Source organism: Cyanistes caeruleus, chromosome 6, assembly GCF_971803275.1.
Source record: "Cyanistes caeruleus chromosome 6, bCyaCae1.hap1.1, whole genome shotgun sequence".
NCBI lineage: Eukaryota > Metazoa > Chordata > Aves > Passeriformes > Paridae > Cyanistes > Cyanistes caeruleus.
In genome coordinates this window covers 8,129,392-8,141,114 of record NC_141706.1, presented here as the reverse complement: position 1 = coordinate 8,141,114, position 11,723 = coordinate 8,129,392, and the positions used below count along the sequence as shown (strand labels likewise).

The following is an 11,723-nucleotide window of genomic DNA, read 5'->3' as shown; positions in this document are numbered from 1 at the left end:
GCTGTGCAGGAAACAAGGGACACCTCCAAAACCACTCTGTGCCCACCCTGGGTGCACCCAGCCCGGGCCCCTGGCCCTCCCCAAACACCAAGTGGGTGCCGACAGCAAGACTTTATTGTACTCCAAGGGAGGGGGTGCAGCCCCCCCGGGGGGGAGCAGATGTGGGGAAGGCCTGGGGGCATCCAGGAGGGCTGAGCCCTTCATATCTCACAGATGAAGGGCAGCCGCTTCTTGCAGCGCACACTCCTCCAGAGCCCATCTGGGGAGAGAAGAATGGAGATCAGCCCTCCAGGGACTCCCCTCCAGCCCCAAGGGATAACCCCCCAGATGCCCCAGATACCAGCCCCACAGTGTCACCTCCCCATCCTGAGCCCCTCAGCAGCCTCCCCCCGTCATGGGCAGGGACTACCCCTGAGCCCCCCTGGACCCCTTCCTTAGAGCCCCCACTGACTGTTGGTGCAGATGGCGGTGCAGAAGCAGTGGCCGGGCAGGGGGTGCCCGGGAATCCACCGGCTGTAGTTCCAGGGGCTCCGGTCAGTCCAGTGGCAGCTCGGGATTGGGATCTGTCAGGGGAGAAAGGGTATGGGGACCTCCAGCAATGGGAACAGTGAGATGGGAAGGGGGCATCCAGGGTAGGCATTAGGGAACCCAGGTTGTGCACTGGGAATTGTGGGGTGGGGCTGGGACATCCAGGGTGGGCACTGGGGACACTGGGAGGAGACAGGGTACCCTGAGGCCAGGGTGGTGGGCACATGGTGGGGGTCCTTACAGCGGGCTGGCTGACGGCACCGATCCAGACCTCGCCAGCAATGGAGCGCTGGCGCGCCAGGAGCAGCAGGAAGCTGTTGGTGCGGGAATCGTGGATCGAGGCCAAGTGCCCGTGGAAGCGCCGGGCACAGATGTGCTGCAGGGACATGGCTGTCACGGGGGGCACTGGTGCCCCCACCCCCCACCCAACCCACCCCATCCCACCTGCGCATGGCGGAAGCTTCGGGAATGGGAGACGACGACGTAGCGGCAGGTGGCGGTGCCTGGCATGATGGGGACACCGAGTGCCTGCTTGTCTCTGGCCCCCAGGCACCCGCTGTACTCCTTGGGCATCTCCAGCTCTGTCACATCCTCCTCGTCCTCCACTGCAGGGTGGGCAAGAGCTGGGGACACCAGCTGGGTCACCCTGAGATCAGGGGTGTCCCTGGGATGTCCCTGCGGGTGGGTGGGGGTGTGGGAGGCACTCACCAGAGCAGCTGACAGGAACTGTGCCCAGCAGGGCCAGGGCAATCAGCAGGCACGGCCGCATGGCACAGGGACACTGGGAACACCACTAGCACCCTTGGGAGATCCCAAAGCCCCATCACCCTCAGCCAACCTGGGGACACCCCCATGGGCCCTCTGCTATTTTCAGCATCACACTGTCCTCCCCAAGTCCCCTCAGAAACCCCCCATATCCCCACTGTCCCTCTGCCACCCCCACAGACCCCAGCCCACCATGTGCCCACCATGTGCCCAGTTCCTCACTTCCAACCGTTGTCACTCCCTCCCCTGGGCATCCTGTGCCATTCTGTCCCTCACCATGTCCCCTCCACCCCTGGCACCCCAGAGTCCCCCAATGCCAAACTCAGGAACCCCAACCCTGGCAGCTGAGGGCTGAGCCCACCCCCATGCCCCTGTCTCCACTGCTCACCTGGGTCTTCAGGGGGCTTTACCCACTGCCACCCTTATATCAGTGACAGGGACACGTGTCCCAAACCACAGCCTTGTGACACCCCCAACCACCAACTGCTGGGGACAGGGTGGGGGACACCCTGGGGGGGCTCTGCCAGCACCCTGCCCAGCCAGTGATTGGGGTGTGTTTGGTCCAGGGGACGGGGTGCAGGGGCATGAAGAGGGGGCTGTGGTGGTTTGGGGTGCGGGGAGGGGGCTGCGGGAGTTGCCGGCTGTCAGTACAGGGGCTCAGGGAAGTTGGGGTACAGAGGCTGGAGGGTTTGGGGTGCAGGTGTGCACAGGGCATGGAGATGAGGATTGGCGTGCAGAGTCCCCAGTGTGGTGCTCAGCTGCGGGCCTGGTCAGGGACAGGAGGCTTAGGGGGGGCTCAAGGGGGTCTGTGGGCAAACGGCCAGGCTGGACCCAGGGAGCCACAGCCGTTGAGAAGGAAATGGCTCTTGGGCAAGCAGGGCTGGCGGGAGATGGTATCAGCACCTCAACATCCCCTCTGCACCCCCAGCACCCCCACCCCAGGATATGCTGCACCCCATACACCTGCCTTGCACCCCTCAAACTGGAGCAGCCCCCACCCCTGCATCCCCACCCCTTTCATTGCCCCAGCACTCACACTCTGCCTTGGGCACCCCTGTGCACCCCCCGACCTGCAGCCCCCCCTCCTGGGGGGCACATGTGTCCCACTGCAGGCAGGGACTCCTCCCATCCCCCAGTGTCACCCCAACGTCCCCATGGTGGCCCCAGAGCCAGCTGGGTGGCGCAAGGCTGTGGTGGTGACATGTGGCCCTGTCACCCCTATAAGGGGGACAATGGGCAGAGCTCCCCAGAGCCTCCAGGTGAGGATGGGGACAGGGACGTGGAGGGGGACATCAGAGTGGGCTCAGCCCCTGGCTGCTGGGGTGGGGACCAGAGGTGGGCATCCCTGAGGCTGGGACCATGGTGTCAGGGGGACACAAGGGGTCTCTGGGATGCCAGGAGTACATGGGAGTGTCACAGGGGATGGTGGAGGGACAGTGGGGATATGGGGTACAGAGGGGCAGGGTGGGATGAGGGACACAAAGTGGGACTGGGGGTGGCAGAAGGACAGTGGGGACATGGGGGATGGCAGAAGGGCCACAGAGAGAACAGATTGTTACCAAGGGTGGCAGAGGGGCTCTGGACTATGGTGGGGGGTGGCCAAGGGTGACAGGGCTGAGGAATCTCCAGAGAATGCTGGTGGTGTCCTCAGTGTCCCACTGCCATGTGGCCCTGCCTGCTGCTCGCTCTGGCCCTCCTGGGCACCGTCCCTGCCAGCCACCCTGGTGAGTGTCCCCCTGCCCCAGTGAGTGTCCCCCACAGCCCTGCCTGCCCCCAGGAACACCCTGGGATGTCCCTGCCACCCCAGTGCCGTGCCCACCCCACTGACACCACATGCCTGGGGCTGGCAGAAGGACCCCTGGTACCTGTCCTCGGCCCTGCAGCCCCCCGCCAGCTGCAGGGGGTCCCTGCTGCTGAGAGCTCCCCGCTGTACTACACCGTGGTGAAGAAGCTGCGCACCTATGCCAAAGCCCAGGTGAGGGGATGGGGGGCGCGGGGGGTGCAGAGGGTACCCAGCACTGCCCGCAGGTGCCCGTGGGCACAGGTGAGTGCCTGGTGCCAGCCCGTGCCCGTCCCACAGCGCTACTGCCAGGACGTGTACCGGGGTCAGCTGGCCTCGGTGCACAGCGCTTCCCGCAACCAGGAGCTGCGCAAACTAGCACGAACCTACAAAATCATCATCTCACCCTGGATCGGAGCTGTCACCAGCAAAAAGGTGAAGGGACAACGGGGACAAGGGGCTGCCAAAGGGGTGCTGGGTGCTGGCTAGGAGACCAGCTGGGGGCTGCTTTGGGGGGTGAGGGACTGGGGTGCAGGGTGCTGGGGCTGCTTTGTGGGGGACGAGCCTGGACATGGCATACTGGGGCTGGAGGCTGGGTTTGGAGGCATGAGGGGCTGGGTATTGGCTGCTGGGGCTGGTTTTTGGGGTCGAGGGGCTGGGTAGGGGTGGTGGGGGCTGCCACTGGGGACTGAAGTGTTGGCACAGCAGGCAGGGAACTGGGAGTCCTGCTGGGAGGACTCCAGCCCCTGGAACTACGCGAACTGGGCGCCCACCCAACCCTTGCACATTGTCACCACCTGCACCACCCTCAGTGTCCGAGGTAAGGTCGCCCACCCACTGTGTCCAGGCTTGGGTTAGGGTTGGGGAGGGGAGCACAGGCTACTGGGGCATTGGAGGAACACTGAATACTGTGGAGAGGGGGCTACAGGGCACTGGGTGAACTGAGGGGGGCACTGAGGGCAGTGGGAGGGGCACTGGGAGGGGTTACAGGGCACTGGGGGAGCCAAGGTAGGGATATAGGGGGCACTGGAAATGGTTGCAGGGTACTGGGGGGCTCCAGGAACCACCCATGGCCCTGACACTGTCCTTGTCCCCAGATGGGCTCTGGAGAAGCCGCTTCTGCCTCCAGCTGCGCCCCTTCATCTGCCAGTACTGAGCCCCCAGTGCTGCCATGGCATCCCAGCTCCCTTCCCAATAAAGCAGAGGTGCCCTGAGCTGTGTCTGTGTGCACCATGGGCCTGGGGACAGTGCTGGGGGGTTGTGGGGGCAGCACGGCAAGTGGAGGGGGGCAGCGATGTTTATTATCCCCGACCCCACTGGCACAGCACCCCAAGGCTGCTACAAAAATGGTGTGCTGGCTGTGGGGCTCAGTGTGGGGTCTCGGCGTGGATCTCGGTGCTGGGGGGTGCTGCCAGGGGGGCGCCAGCCATCCCCAGCTCCTTGGCTCGCCGCTGGCACTCGCGGGCCACCACCACAGGGCTGACAAAGGCCACCAGCACCACGGCGATGAGCCCCAAGTTCATCTGCAGAGGGGAAGAGTGTCAGGGCAGGGGGCTGGGGGGCTGCCCTCCCTCATCCCCTGTGTTAGGCCAGGACACTTGGAGCAGCACCTCCATTTCCCCAGGGGCAGGGCACCCATCCCTCTCTGGTGCAGGACCCTCATTTCTCATGGCATAAGACCTCATCATTCCATCCCTGCTGGGGCAGCATCCCCATTTTCTCATGGACAGGACTGGGATCCCCATTTTCCCATGGGATGAGACCCCCATTTTCCCATGTGGCAAGACCCCTTCCCTCCCAGGGCAGGACCCCCATTTCCCCGTGGAGCAGCCCCCCCACCCCTCACTCGGGGGCCCCACAGAGCACACTCACATAGAATGGGTCCCCCTGGAGCGGCCCCTGCACCAGGGCGACACAGGGGTACTGCAGCAGGGCCACCAGCGCCGACAGTGCCATGGCCAGCCCGTAGAGCTTCCCAAAGTGCTGCGGGGGGAACCTGCCAGGCAGCCAGGTCACCAACAGGACTCTCCTGGCACCCTGACCCCTGACAGCCTCTCCCCGATACCCTGTCCCCTGACACCTCCACCCTGTCCCCTGCCATCCTCCCTCCCCACTGCCACCCGTTGCTGCCCCATCCTGACCGCGCCACCCTGTCCCCTGCCACAACGACCGTGCCACTGTCCCCTGCCACCCTGAGCCCTGCGTGCCCGGTGGCCGCGGCTGTCCCCACTCACGCGATGGCCAGGAAGGCGGCGTTGCCGCCGTACAGGAAGGAGCGGCTGATGACCTGCAGCACGAAGGTGCCGAACTGGACGGGCAGGACAGGCACGGCGGCAAACACGGAGAACAGCAGGCACTGTGCCACCGTCACCACCAGCGACAGCACCGCCGAGCGCAGGTCTGCCAGCGCCGCCAGGATCCCTGCGGGCATGGGGGTCAGGGCATGGGGGTCAGGGCATGGGGACATGGCCCCCTCTGCGCCCCTTCTCTCTCGTGCATGGGGTGACGGCAGCAATGAGGAGACAAGGGCCGCAGGACTGGGATTACCCCCATAGTGTGGGGCCAAGGAGTGCGCTTCCACCTGGGGTGAAAGGCCTTGGGGGTCAGTTATCCTCAGGGCATGAAGCTGGGGGCTCTGTTGCCCTTGGGGTGCGGGGACAATTACCCTCGGGGCGGGGGCCCTTTCCCCGCTTGTGCCGGTCGAGGATGAGGCCGTTCCAGGGGGCACAGAGCACCCCGCAGAGCTGGGTGAAGGCGAAGGCGTTGGTGTAGGTGCTCACTGTGGGGGTTCAGCGTCAGGCGGGCCCTGGGGGTCCCCACCGTGTCCCCCCGCCTCGATGCCTTACCCAGGGCGTGGTCCCCGCGCGCCAGGTGCTCGAGCTGCGGGTTGAGGGTGCCGATGAACAGGTAGTGCCGCAGCTGCATCACCGAGAGCCAGGCCACGTGCCAGGCGAAGAGCCACGAGCAGGCGCAGGCCCGGAACGGCGTCCCGGGGGTGTCCCCACCTGTGCAGGTGTCAGGGCGGGGCGCATACAGACACACACCCCAAGCCACACCTTGTCCCTGCCACCCGCTGGGGCCTCACAGCCACCTCTATGCCCATTCCGATGTGTCACCGCGCCCAGCCACACCCAGCACCCCTTCCTTTGCATCCACCGGTCTCCCAGCCGCGCCCATTAACAAACCACGCCCACCACCAGGAGGTCACGCCCCTTCATCTGCATATGCATGATATCCTCCAATCACATCATGCATAGCCGCGCCAGACCACGCCCCTCATTTACATGGAGCCGCCCATCGCCCGGCGGTGACCACGCCCATCTGGCCAAAGCCCCACCCCCAGCGAGCAGATTCCCGCTCCCGGCACCTCGAGCTGTGGCGGGTTCCAGGGGTGTCTCCTCCGCTCCGGCCTCTCCCGGAGGCCGCTTGTCCTTGTGCGCTCGGTAGGAGCGGGAGCGCCCCCGGCACTGCAGCCTGCGGCAGCGCCTGTGTCACCCTGCGGCCACCTGCAGGGGCTGGGCCTGCCCAGGGGACGGGACCCACCGCCCACAGGGTGGGACGCAGCCACCCCTCTCCCCAGAGCCCCAGCAGGGCGCAGGCAGCCCCCCATACCCGTAGTCATAGTCGGGGGGCAGCGGGTAGGGGATGCGGGTGCGCGGCATCAGGAAGAGGGTGCGCAGGAGGTGCCAGGCGCTGCAGGCCGCCAGGAAAAGGAACATGGCCCGTAGGGACAGCCCCCGCTCGTACAGCAGCTGGGGACAAGGACAGAGTCAGGGACAGAGACAAGCTGCCACCGGCCACCTGCTCGGGCCCTAGGTCTGTCCCCATGTGTGGCCCCAGCAGTGGCTCAGCTCTGTCCCAGATTATGTCCCCAATATGTCCATAGATGTCACCCAACTGTTCCCAGCTCTGCCCTCCCCTGCTGCCACTGCCGCGTCCCTCGCACCCACCTTGACGATGAGGAAGATGGCGGAGGAGGAGTCGAAGGCCCCGTTGTAGAGGGTGATGATGATGGAGCGGTAGTTCCCGAACAGGTTGCCCACCTGGCACCGAGAGCCCCCCGTGTGCCATCAGAGCCCTCCCGTGCCAGGCTGGCTGTCCTGCCGCCACGTGGGTGTCAGGGGACCCACCTGCATGTTGGTGAGGATGAGGAGGATGCCACCCACTGACAGCATGGACATGGCCGGGAACAGCAGCACCGCCATCTCTGGGGACACAGGGGTCAGCGGGGACAGGGGTTACCGAAGAGACCCCCTCCAGGGCTGGGGACCCCCCGGCCACAGGGACTCACCTGGGGTGGAGAAGGCGACGAGCAGGGTCCCGCCAGTGTAGAGAGAGCTAAAGGGGACAGCGGTGATAGGTGGGGACAGGATCCTGGGAATCACAGGTGATTCCCCTACCCCAGCCCCTTGGGAGCCAGGCCACCCCAATAATGCCCCATTCTCAGTATCCCCCCAGCACAAGCCCCGTCCCCCGTGTCCCCCCCGGCGCGGGGCTCACATGGCGATGAGGCGCGCAGCTGTGGTGCCGAAGCGGTCAAAGACGACACCCATGGGGAAGGTCATGAAGTTGTTCATGAAGGAGCCGATGGTGAAGACCAGAGAGAACTGCTCATCCTGCCCGCTGCAGTCTGGGGATGGCCATAAGTGGGGCATGGGGACACGCAGACACGGACATGGGGACGCCAGGAATACCAGGGATGCAAGGACACAGGCACCCGGGGACACGGATCAGCGGAGATGCAGGGGACACTGGGTATGTGGGGACACCACAGACGTGACCATAATGGAGACATGGACTGGGGGACAGTAGGCACATGGGCTTGGAGACGGCGGGGACACGGAACACTGCAGGGCATCAGGACATCGCAGGCAGCAAAGACACAGGCACAGGGGGGACATGGGGCAGCACGGGGCATCAGGACGGTGGGGTCACGAGTTAGGGGACCATGGGGACAGGTGGGGGTCCATACCAGACCCCAGGGTGACGTTGGGGCTGGGGGTGGCAGAGGGCTGGCACAGCCCCTCGAAGTAGCCCAGGTCCTTGAGGACGAAGACGAGGGAGGCCCAGCCGAAGATGATGCCGCAGAAGGCGCCGCACTCCAGCAGCCCTGACAGGAGGGTCCCCAGGCGCTTGGCCAGCCCCGCGCCCCCCGCCATGTCCCCTGCCCAGGTGGCCACTGGCCCGGGCTGTCACCAGCCTGGGGCGTCTTCGCTGAGCCTGTGGGTGACAAAGGCTGGGCGTCCTCATGCTGGCACCCACCGGGGGCACAGGGACACCTGGGGTGCACAGGGGCACGTGGCAGCATGTGGCCACCTGGGCAAAGGCCACCGTGGCCCCAGCCCTGCCCCTTGTCCCTGGCCACGGCAGCTGAGACAGGGCCAGGGCTCAGACAAGGGGGGGACAGCTGTTGACATGTGGCACACAGCTCTTTACAGATACACACAGATTTACAGGTGCATACTGTTGTTTACAGGTGCACACTCCTTTGTGGGCACACACACACATTTATACGCGCACACACATTTCCAGGTGCACACACACCTGGTTACAGACACACACACACACATATTTACAGGTGCACACACATTTCCAGGTGCACACACACCTGGTTACAGACACACACACACACATATTTACAGGTGCACACACAGGCGTGCACACCTGCACACACGACCGTGCCTGCTGACTCCCATCCTGCACCCCTCACCCACCTGCACGAGGCCAGGCCCTCCTGCTGTCACCGTCACCTTCGCCACCGTGGAGTTTGAACCCTGGCAGTGTGGCTGGGATGCATCTCCACACCCCCACGGACTCCCCCCCTAATCTCCCAGGAGCACACTTGGGTCCCCCAGGCTGCCAGTCCCCGATAGTGCCTCGGGCCCCTGACAGCACCTCTGGCCCCCGAGGGGGACTCGGTCCCCCCACTGTGCCAGGACCCTCCCCGTGCTGTCCCTGTTGCCCTGAGCCAGCCTGGCAGGACCTGGCACAATCCTGGGGACACTGCTGGGCGTCCTGGTGTGTGCTCTGGTGACAACACAGACAACACACCCCTGGGAACACCAACATCATCCCAGGGACGCCAGCATCCCCAGGGGACCTGGGCAGCCGTGGGGACACTGGCACACTGCTGCACACCCTGGTGTGAGCACTGGGGACACCACAACAACACACCTCACCCCAGGGACATCAGCACCCTGCTGGGGACCTGGCACAGCCCTTGGGAAACTGGCACTCTTCCTGGCAACGCTGGCAGAGCCCCTGGGGACATTGGCACCCCCTCGGGTACACCAACACACCCTCCCCCCTCCCAGGGCCTGGCACAGTGCTTGGGAAACTGGCACAATCCCTGGAGATGCTGGCACAGCCCCTGGGGACACAAGCACACTGCAGGGGATGGTGACACACCCCTCCGGGGCCATAGCACAGCCCCTGGGGCCCTCCCTTGGGGACCCTGGCACAGTTCTCAGGGACACTGTCACATCTCTGGGACGCTGCTACGCCCCTGAGGATCTTGCCATGTCTCCAGGAATCCCCTCACACTGCTGGGGACCACGAGGTGTCTCCTGGGGACGCTGCCACCCCAAGCACTGCACTGCACTGGGGGCTGTCACCGAGCTGGGGCTGACAACAGGTCACCCCACACATGCAGTTGGGACTCCCCCGTGCCCCACAGCTGGGTGTCAAGGTCACTGTCCTCCGTGTCCCCCCACCTCGCTCCCCCACCCACAGCCTGGCTCTGCTGCACCGAGCCCCTGTCACCGTGTCACTGTCCAGGGCCTGTCCCGCTCCCCTGCCTGCTGTAATGTCGGGTAATGAGGCCTCATTACAGTGACCAGCAGCTAAAGATTAACCTGCACAGAGCCGGGGGGGGGGGGGGGGGGGGCCGGCCCGGGGGGAGCTTTACTATTTTTAGCTACTCAGGAGGGGGGCCAGGGCTGTGGCATCAGCTGGGGGGCACCGGGGCACCCTGACATGTGGGGGTCACTGCACGGGGCACCCTGAGCCACTCAGGGTGTCAGCCACTGACCCTTACTGGGGTGCCCTGGACATGCTGTCTCTGCCGGCCACACTGGTGAGTCCCCATAGCAGTGACCCCCCCATACTGGTGAGGCCCCAGACTGGTGAGCCCCCCATGGGGAGAGCAGGAGGGTCCGGCTCGGGGGTTCGCAGCATCAGTGATTCTGTCCCCTCTGTCCCTGCTGCAGCTCCCCCGGGCCGTGAAGGGGGCAGGTGGGGTCACAGGACTTCTGGAGGCTGCCGCACGGCTGGGACCCCCTCCCCACCCCGCTGCCCCCCACGGGACGGGGTGTTCTGGGGCGGCCACTGCCCGCGCCCCACGGGGCAGGGCCAGCCCCGGCGACCCACGTGTGACGGGGGGACACACAGCGTGGTCCCGGGGTGTGCGGCCGTGGGGCCCCGCCGTGCCAGCCCCCCGAGCCGGCCCCACGGCCCCGGGGCCGCCGCAGCCCCGCCGCTCCAACCACGCGCATCCCCGGCACCGCCCCGGACTCCCCGGACATCCGCACCGCGTCCACGCCGAGAGCCCAGGGCCCTCGGTTCCCCTTCTCCGGGATCCTCCCGTCCCGGCCACAAGCCCCCTCCCGCCCCCCTCCGCTGCGTGTCCATCCGGGCCCCTCCGCGCCCCCCGGCTCCTCCCGCCGCATCCCCGCGCCGCTCACCCGCCTCCCGCCCGGCCCGGCGGGGAGGGGACCGGGCTCTCCCCGCCCCGGCGCTCCCGGTGCTCCCGATGCTCCCGGTGCCCCCGATGCCGCGCCCCCCCCCGCACCCCCCCCCACTGCGGGCGGAGCGGCCGGGCCGGGCCGGGCCCCGCCCCCGGGCGCGGCGGTTCGGGGGGGCGCGGGAGGCGGCCTCGGTGGAGCGGGCCCGGTCAGCCGCGGGTCCGCCCAGGAGGGGCCGGCCCGGCACGGAGCCCTGCCCCGGTGCCGCCCCTACGGCCCCCGCGGGTGCCCCCCTCGGCATCTCCAGGTGTGACACCTCACCTGGTGTCCCCAAGATGCGCTCCTGCTGGCGCCACCCTCGGGCCACCCTTGGATCGCCCTTTTGCTCGCTCTTGGGCCAGTTTTCAGTGATGTTTGGGTCACCCCTTAGACCACTCCTGGACACCCCCGGACTACTCTTGGGCTGTCCCTGGGCCACTCCAGCTGTGCCATCCCAGAGTCATTCCCATGTCACCCCGCTCTGTTGTGTCCCCTGCCTGGCCCTGGTCCCCCACCCCCTGCCTTCGCCCCAGCCAAGACACTCCTGTCCCTCCCGTCACCCTCCCCTTGGCCACATCCTCTCCTCTGTCCCTCTGTCCATCCATCAGTGCTTGCAGCCACCTGGTTTGTCCCCACCTGTCCCCACTGCTCCAGCCTCTCATCTGCTCTGCCAGCTGCCCTTCTGTCTGTTCATCACCCGTCCATCTGTCCATCACCCATCCATCTGTCTGTCACCCATCCATCTGTCCATCATCCGTCTGTCTGTCACCTGTCCATCTGTCCCCCTCCATTCACAACTCTATCCATCCCATCCATCTGTCCCGCAACCATCCAGCTGCCCATTACCTGCCCGTCCCTCCACCTATCCACCTGTCTGTCCTCTCCATTCTCCACCCATCCCTCCGTTCATCCACCCCATCTCCAGATGT

General features: G+C 66.1%; 3 protein-coding genes across 7 annotated transcripts; 1 reads left to right on the top strand and 2 right to left on the bottom strand.

Annotated features, from left to right (window-relative positions):
- Positions 1–96: 96 nt before the first annotated feature.
- On the bottom strand, positions 97–2,035 carry LOC111930588 (proteoglycan 3-like). Of its 2 annotated transcripts, none has more exons than XM_086893278.1 (5): positions 1,237–2,035; positions 973–1,151; positions 770–904; positions 452–563; positions 97–259 (listed from the first exon to the last, which is right to left on the bottom strand). In XM_086893278.1, exons 1-5 carry the CDS (start codon positions 1,295–1,297, stop codon positions 201–203), a joined length of 546 nt encoding a protein of 181 aa, XP_086749404.1. In that variant the 5' UTR covers positions 1,298–2,035; the 3' UTR covers positions 97–200. The 2 variants fall into 2 exon arrangements, with proteins under 2 accessions (XP_086749404.1, XP_086749405.1); XM_086893279.1 differs by having other exon boundaries at positions 973–1,133.
- A 921-nt stretch (positions 2,036–2,956) lies between these two features.
- Positions 2,957–4,229, top strand: LOC111930581 (proteoglycan 3-like). Of its 2 annotated transcripts, none has more exons than XM_023928668.2 (4): positions 2,957–3,017; positions 3,144–3,508; positions 3,782–3,893; positions 4,171–4,229. In XM_023928668.2, exons 1-4 carry the CDS (start codon positions 2,957–2,959, stop codon positions 4,227–4,229), a joined length of 597 nt encoding a protein of 198 aa, XP_023784436.2. The 2 variants fall into 2 exon arrangements, with proteins under 2 accessions (XP_023784436.2, XP_023784437.2); XM_023928669.2 differs by having other exon boundaries at positions 2,957–3,268; positions 3,374–3,508.
- Positions 4,230–4,352: 123 nt separating this feature from the next.
- SLC43A3 (solute carrier family 43 member 3) lies at positions 4,353–10,844 on the bottom strand. 3 transcript variants are annotated; one of them, XM_086893275.1, is made up of 13 exons: positions 10,756–10,844; positions 8,046–8,293; positions 7,574–7,703; positions 7,365–7,411; positions 7,204–7,280; positions 7,024–7,116; positions 6,686–6,825; positions 6,441–6,547; positions 5,920–6,078; positions 5,739–5,852; positions 5,308–5,494; positions 4,946–5,069; positions 4,353–4,596 (listed from the first exon to the last, which is right to left on the bottom strand). In XM_086893275.1, the coding sequence occupies exons 2-13, from the start codon at positions 8,230–8,232 to the stop codon at positions 4,441–4,443; spliced, it is 1,521 nt and encodes a 506-aa protein (XP_086749401.1). In that variant the 5' UTR covers positions 8,233–8,293; positions 10,756–10,844; the 3' UTR covers positions 4,353–4,440. The 3 variants fall into 3 exon arrangements, with proteins under 3 accessions (XP_086749401.1, XP_086749402.1, XP_086749400.1); XM_086893276.1 differs by lacking the exon at positions 10,756–10,844 and adding an exon at positions 8,788–8,852; XM_086893274.1 differs by lacking the exons at positions 8,046–8,293; positions 10,756–10,844 and adding an exon at positions 8,788–9,255.
- Positions 10,845–11,723: the final 879 nt, after the last annotated feature.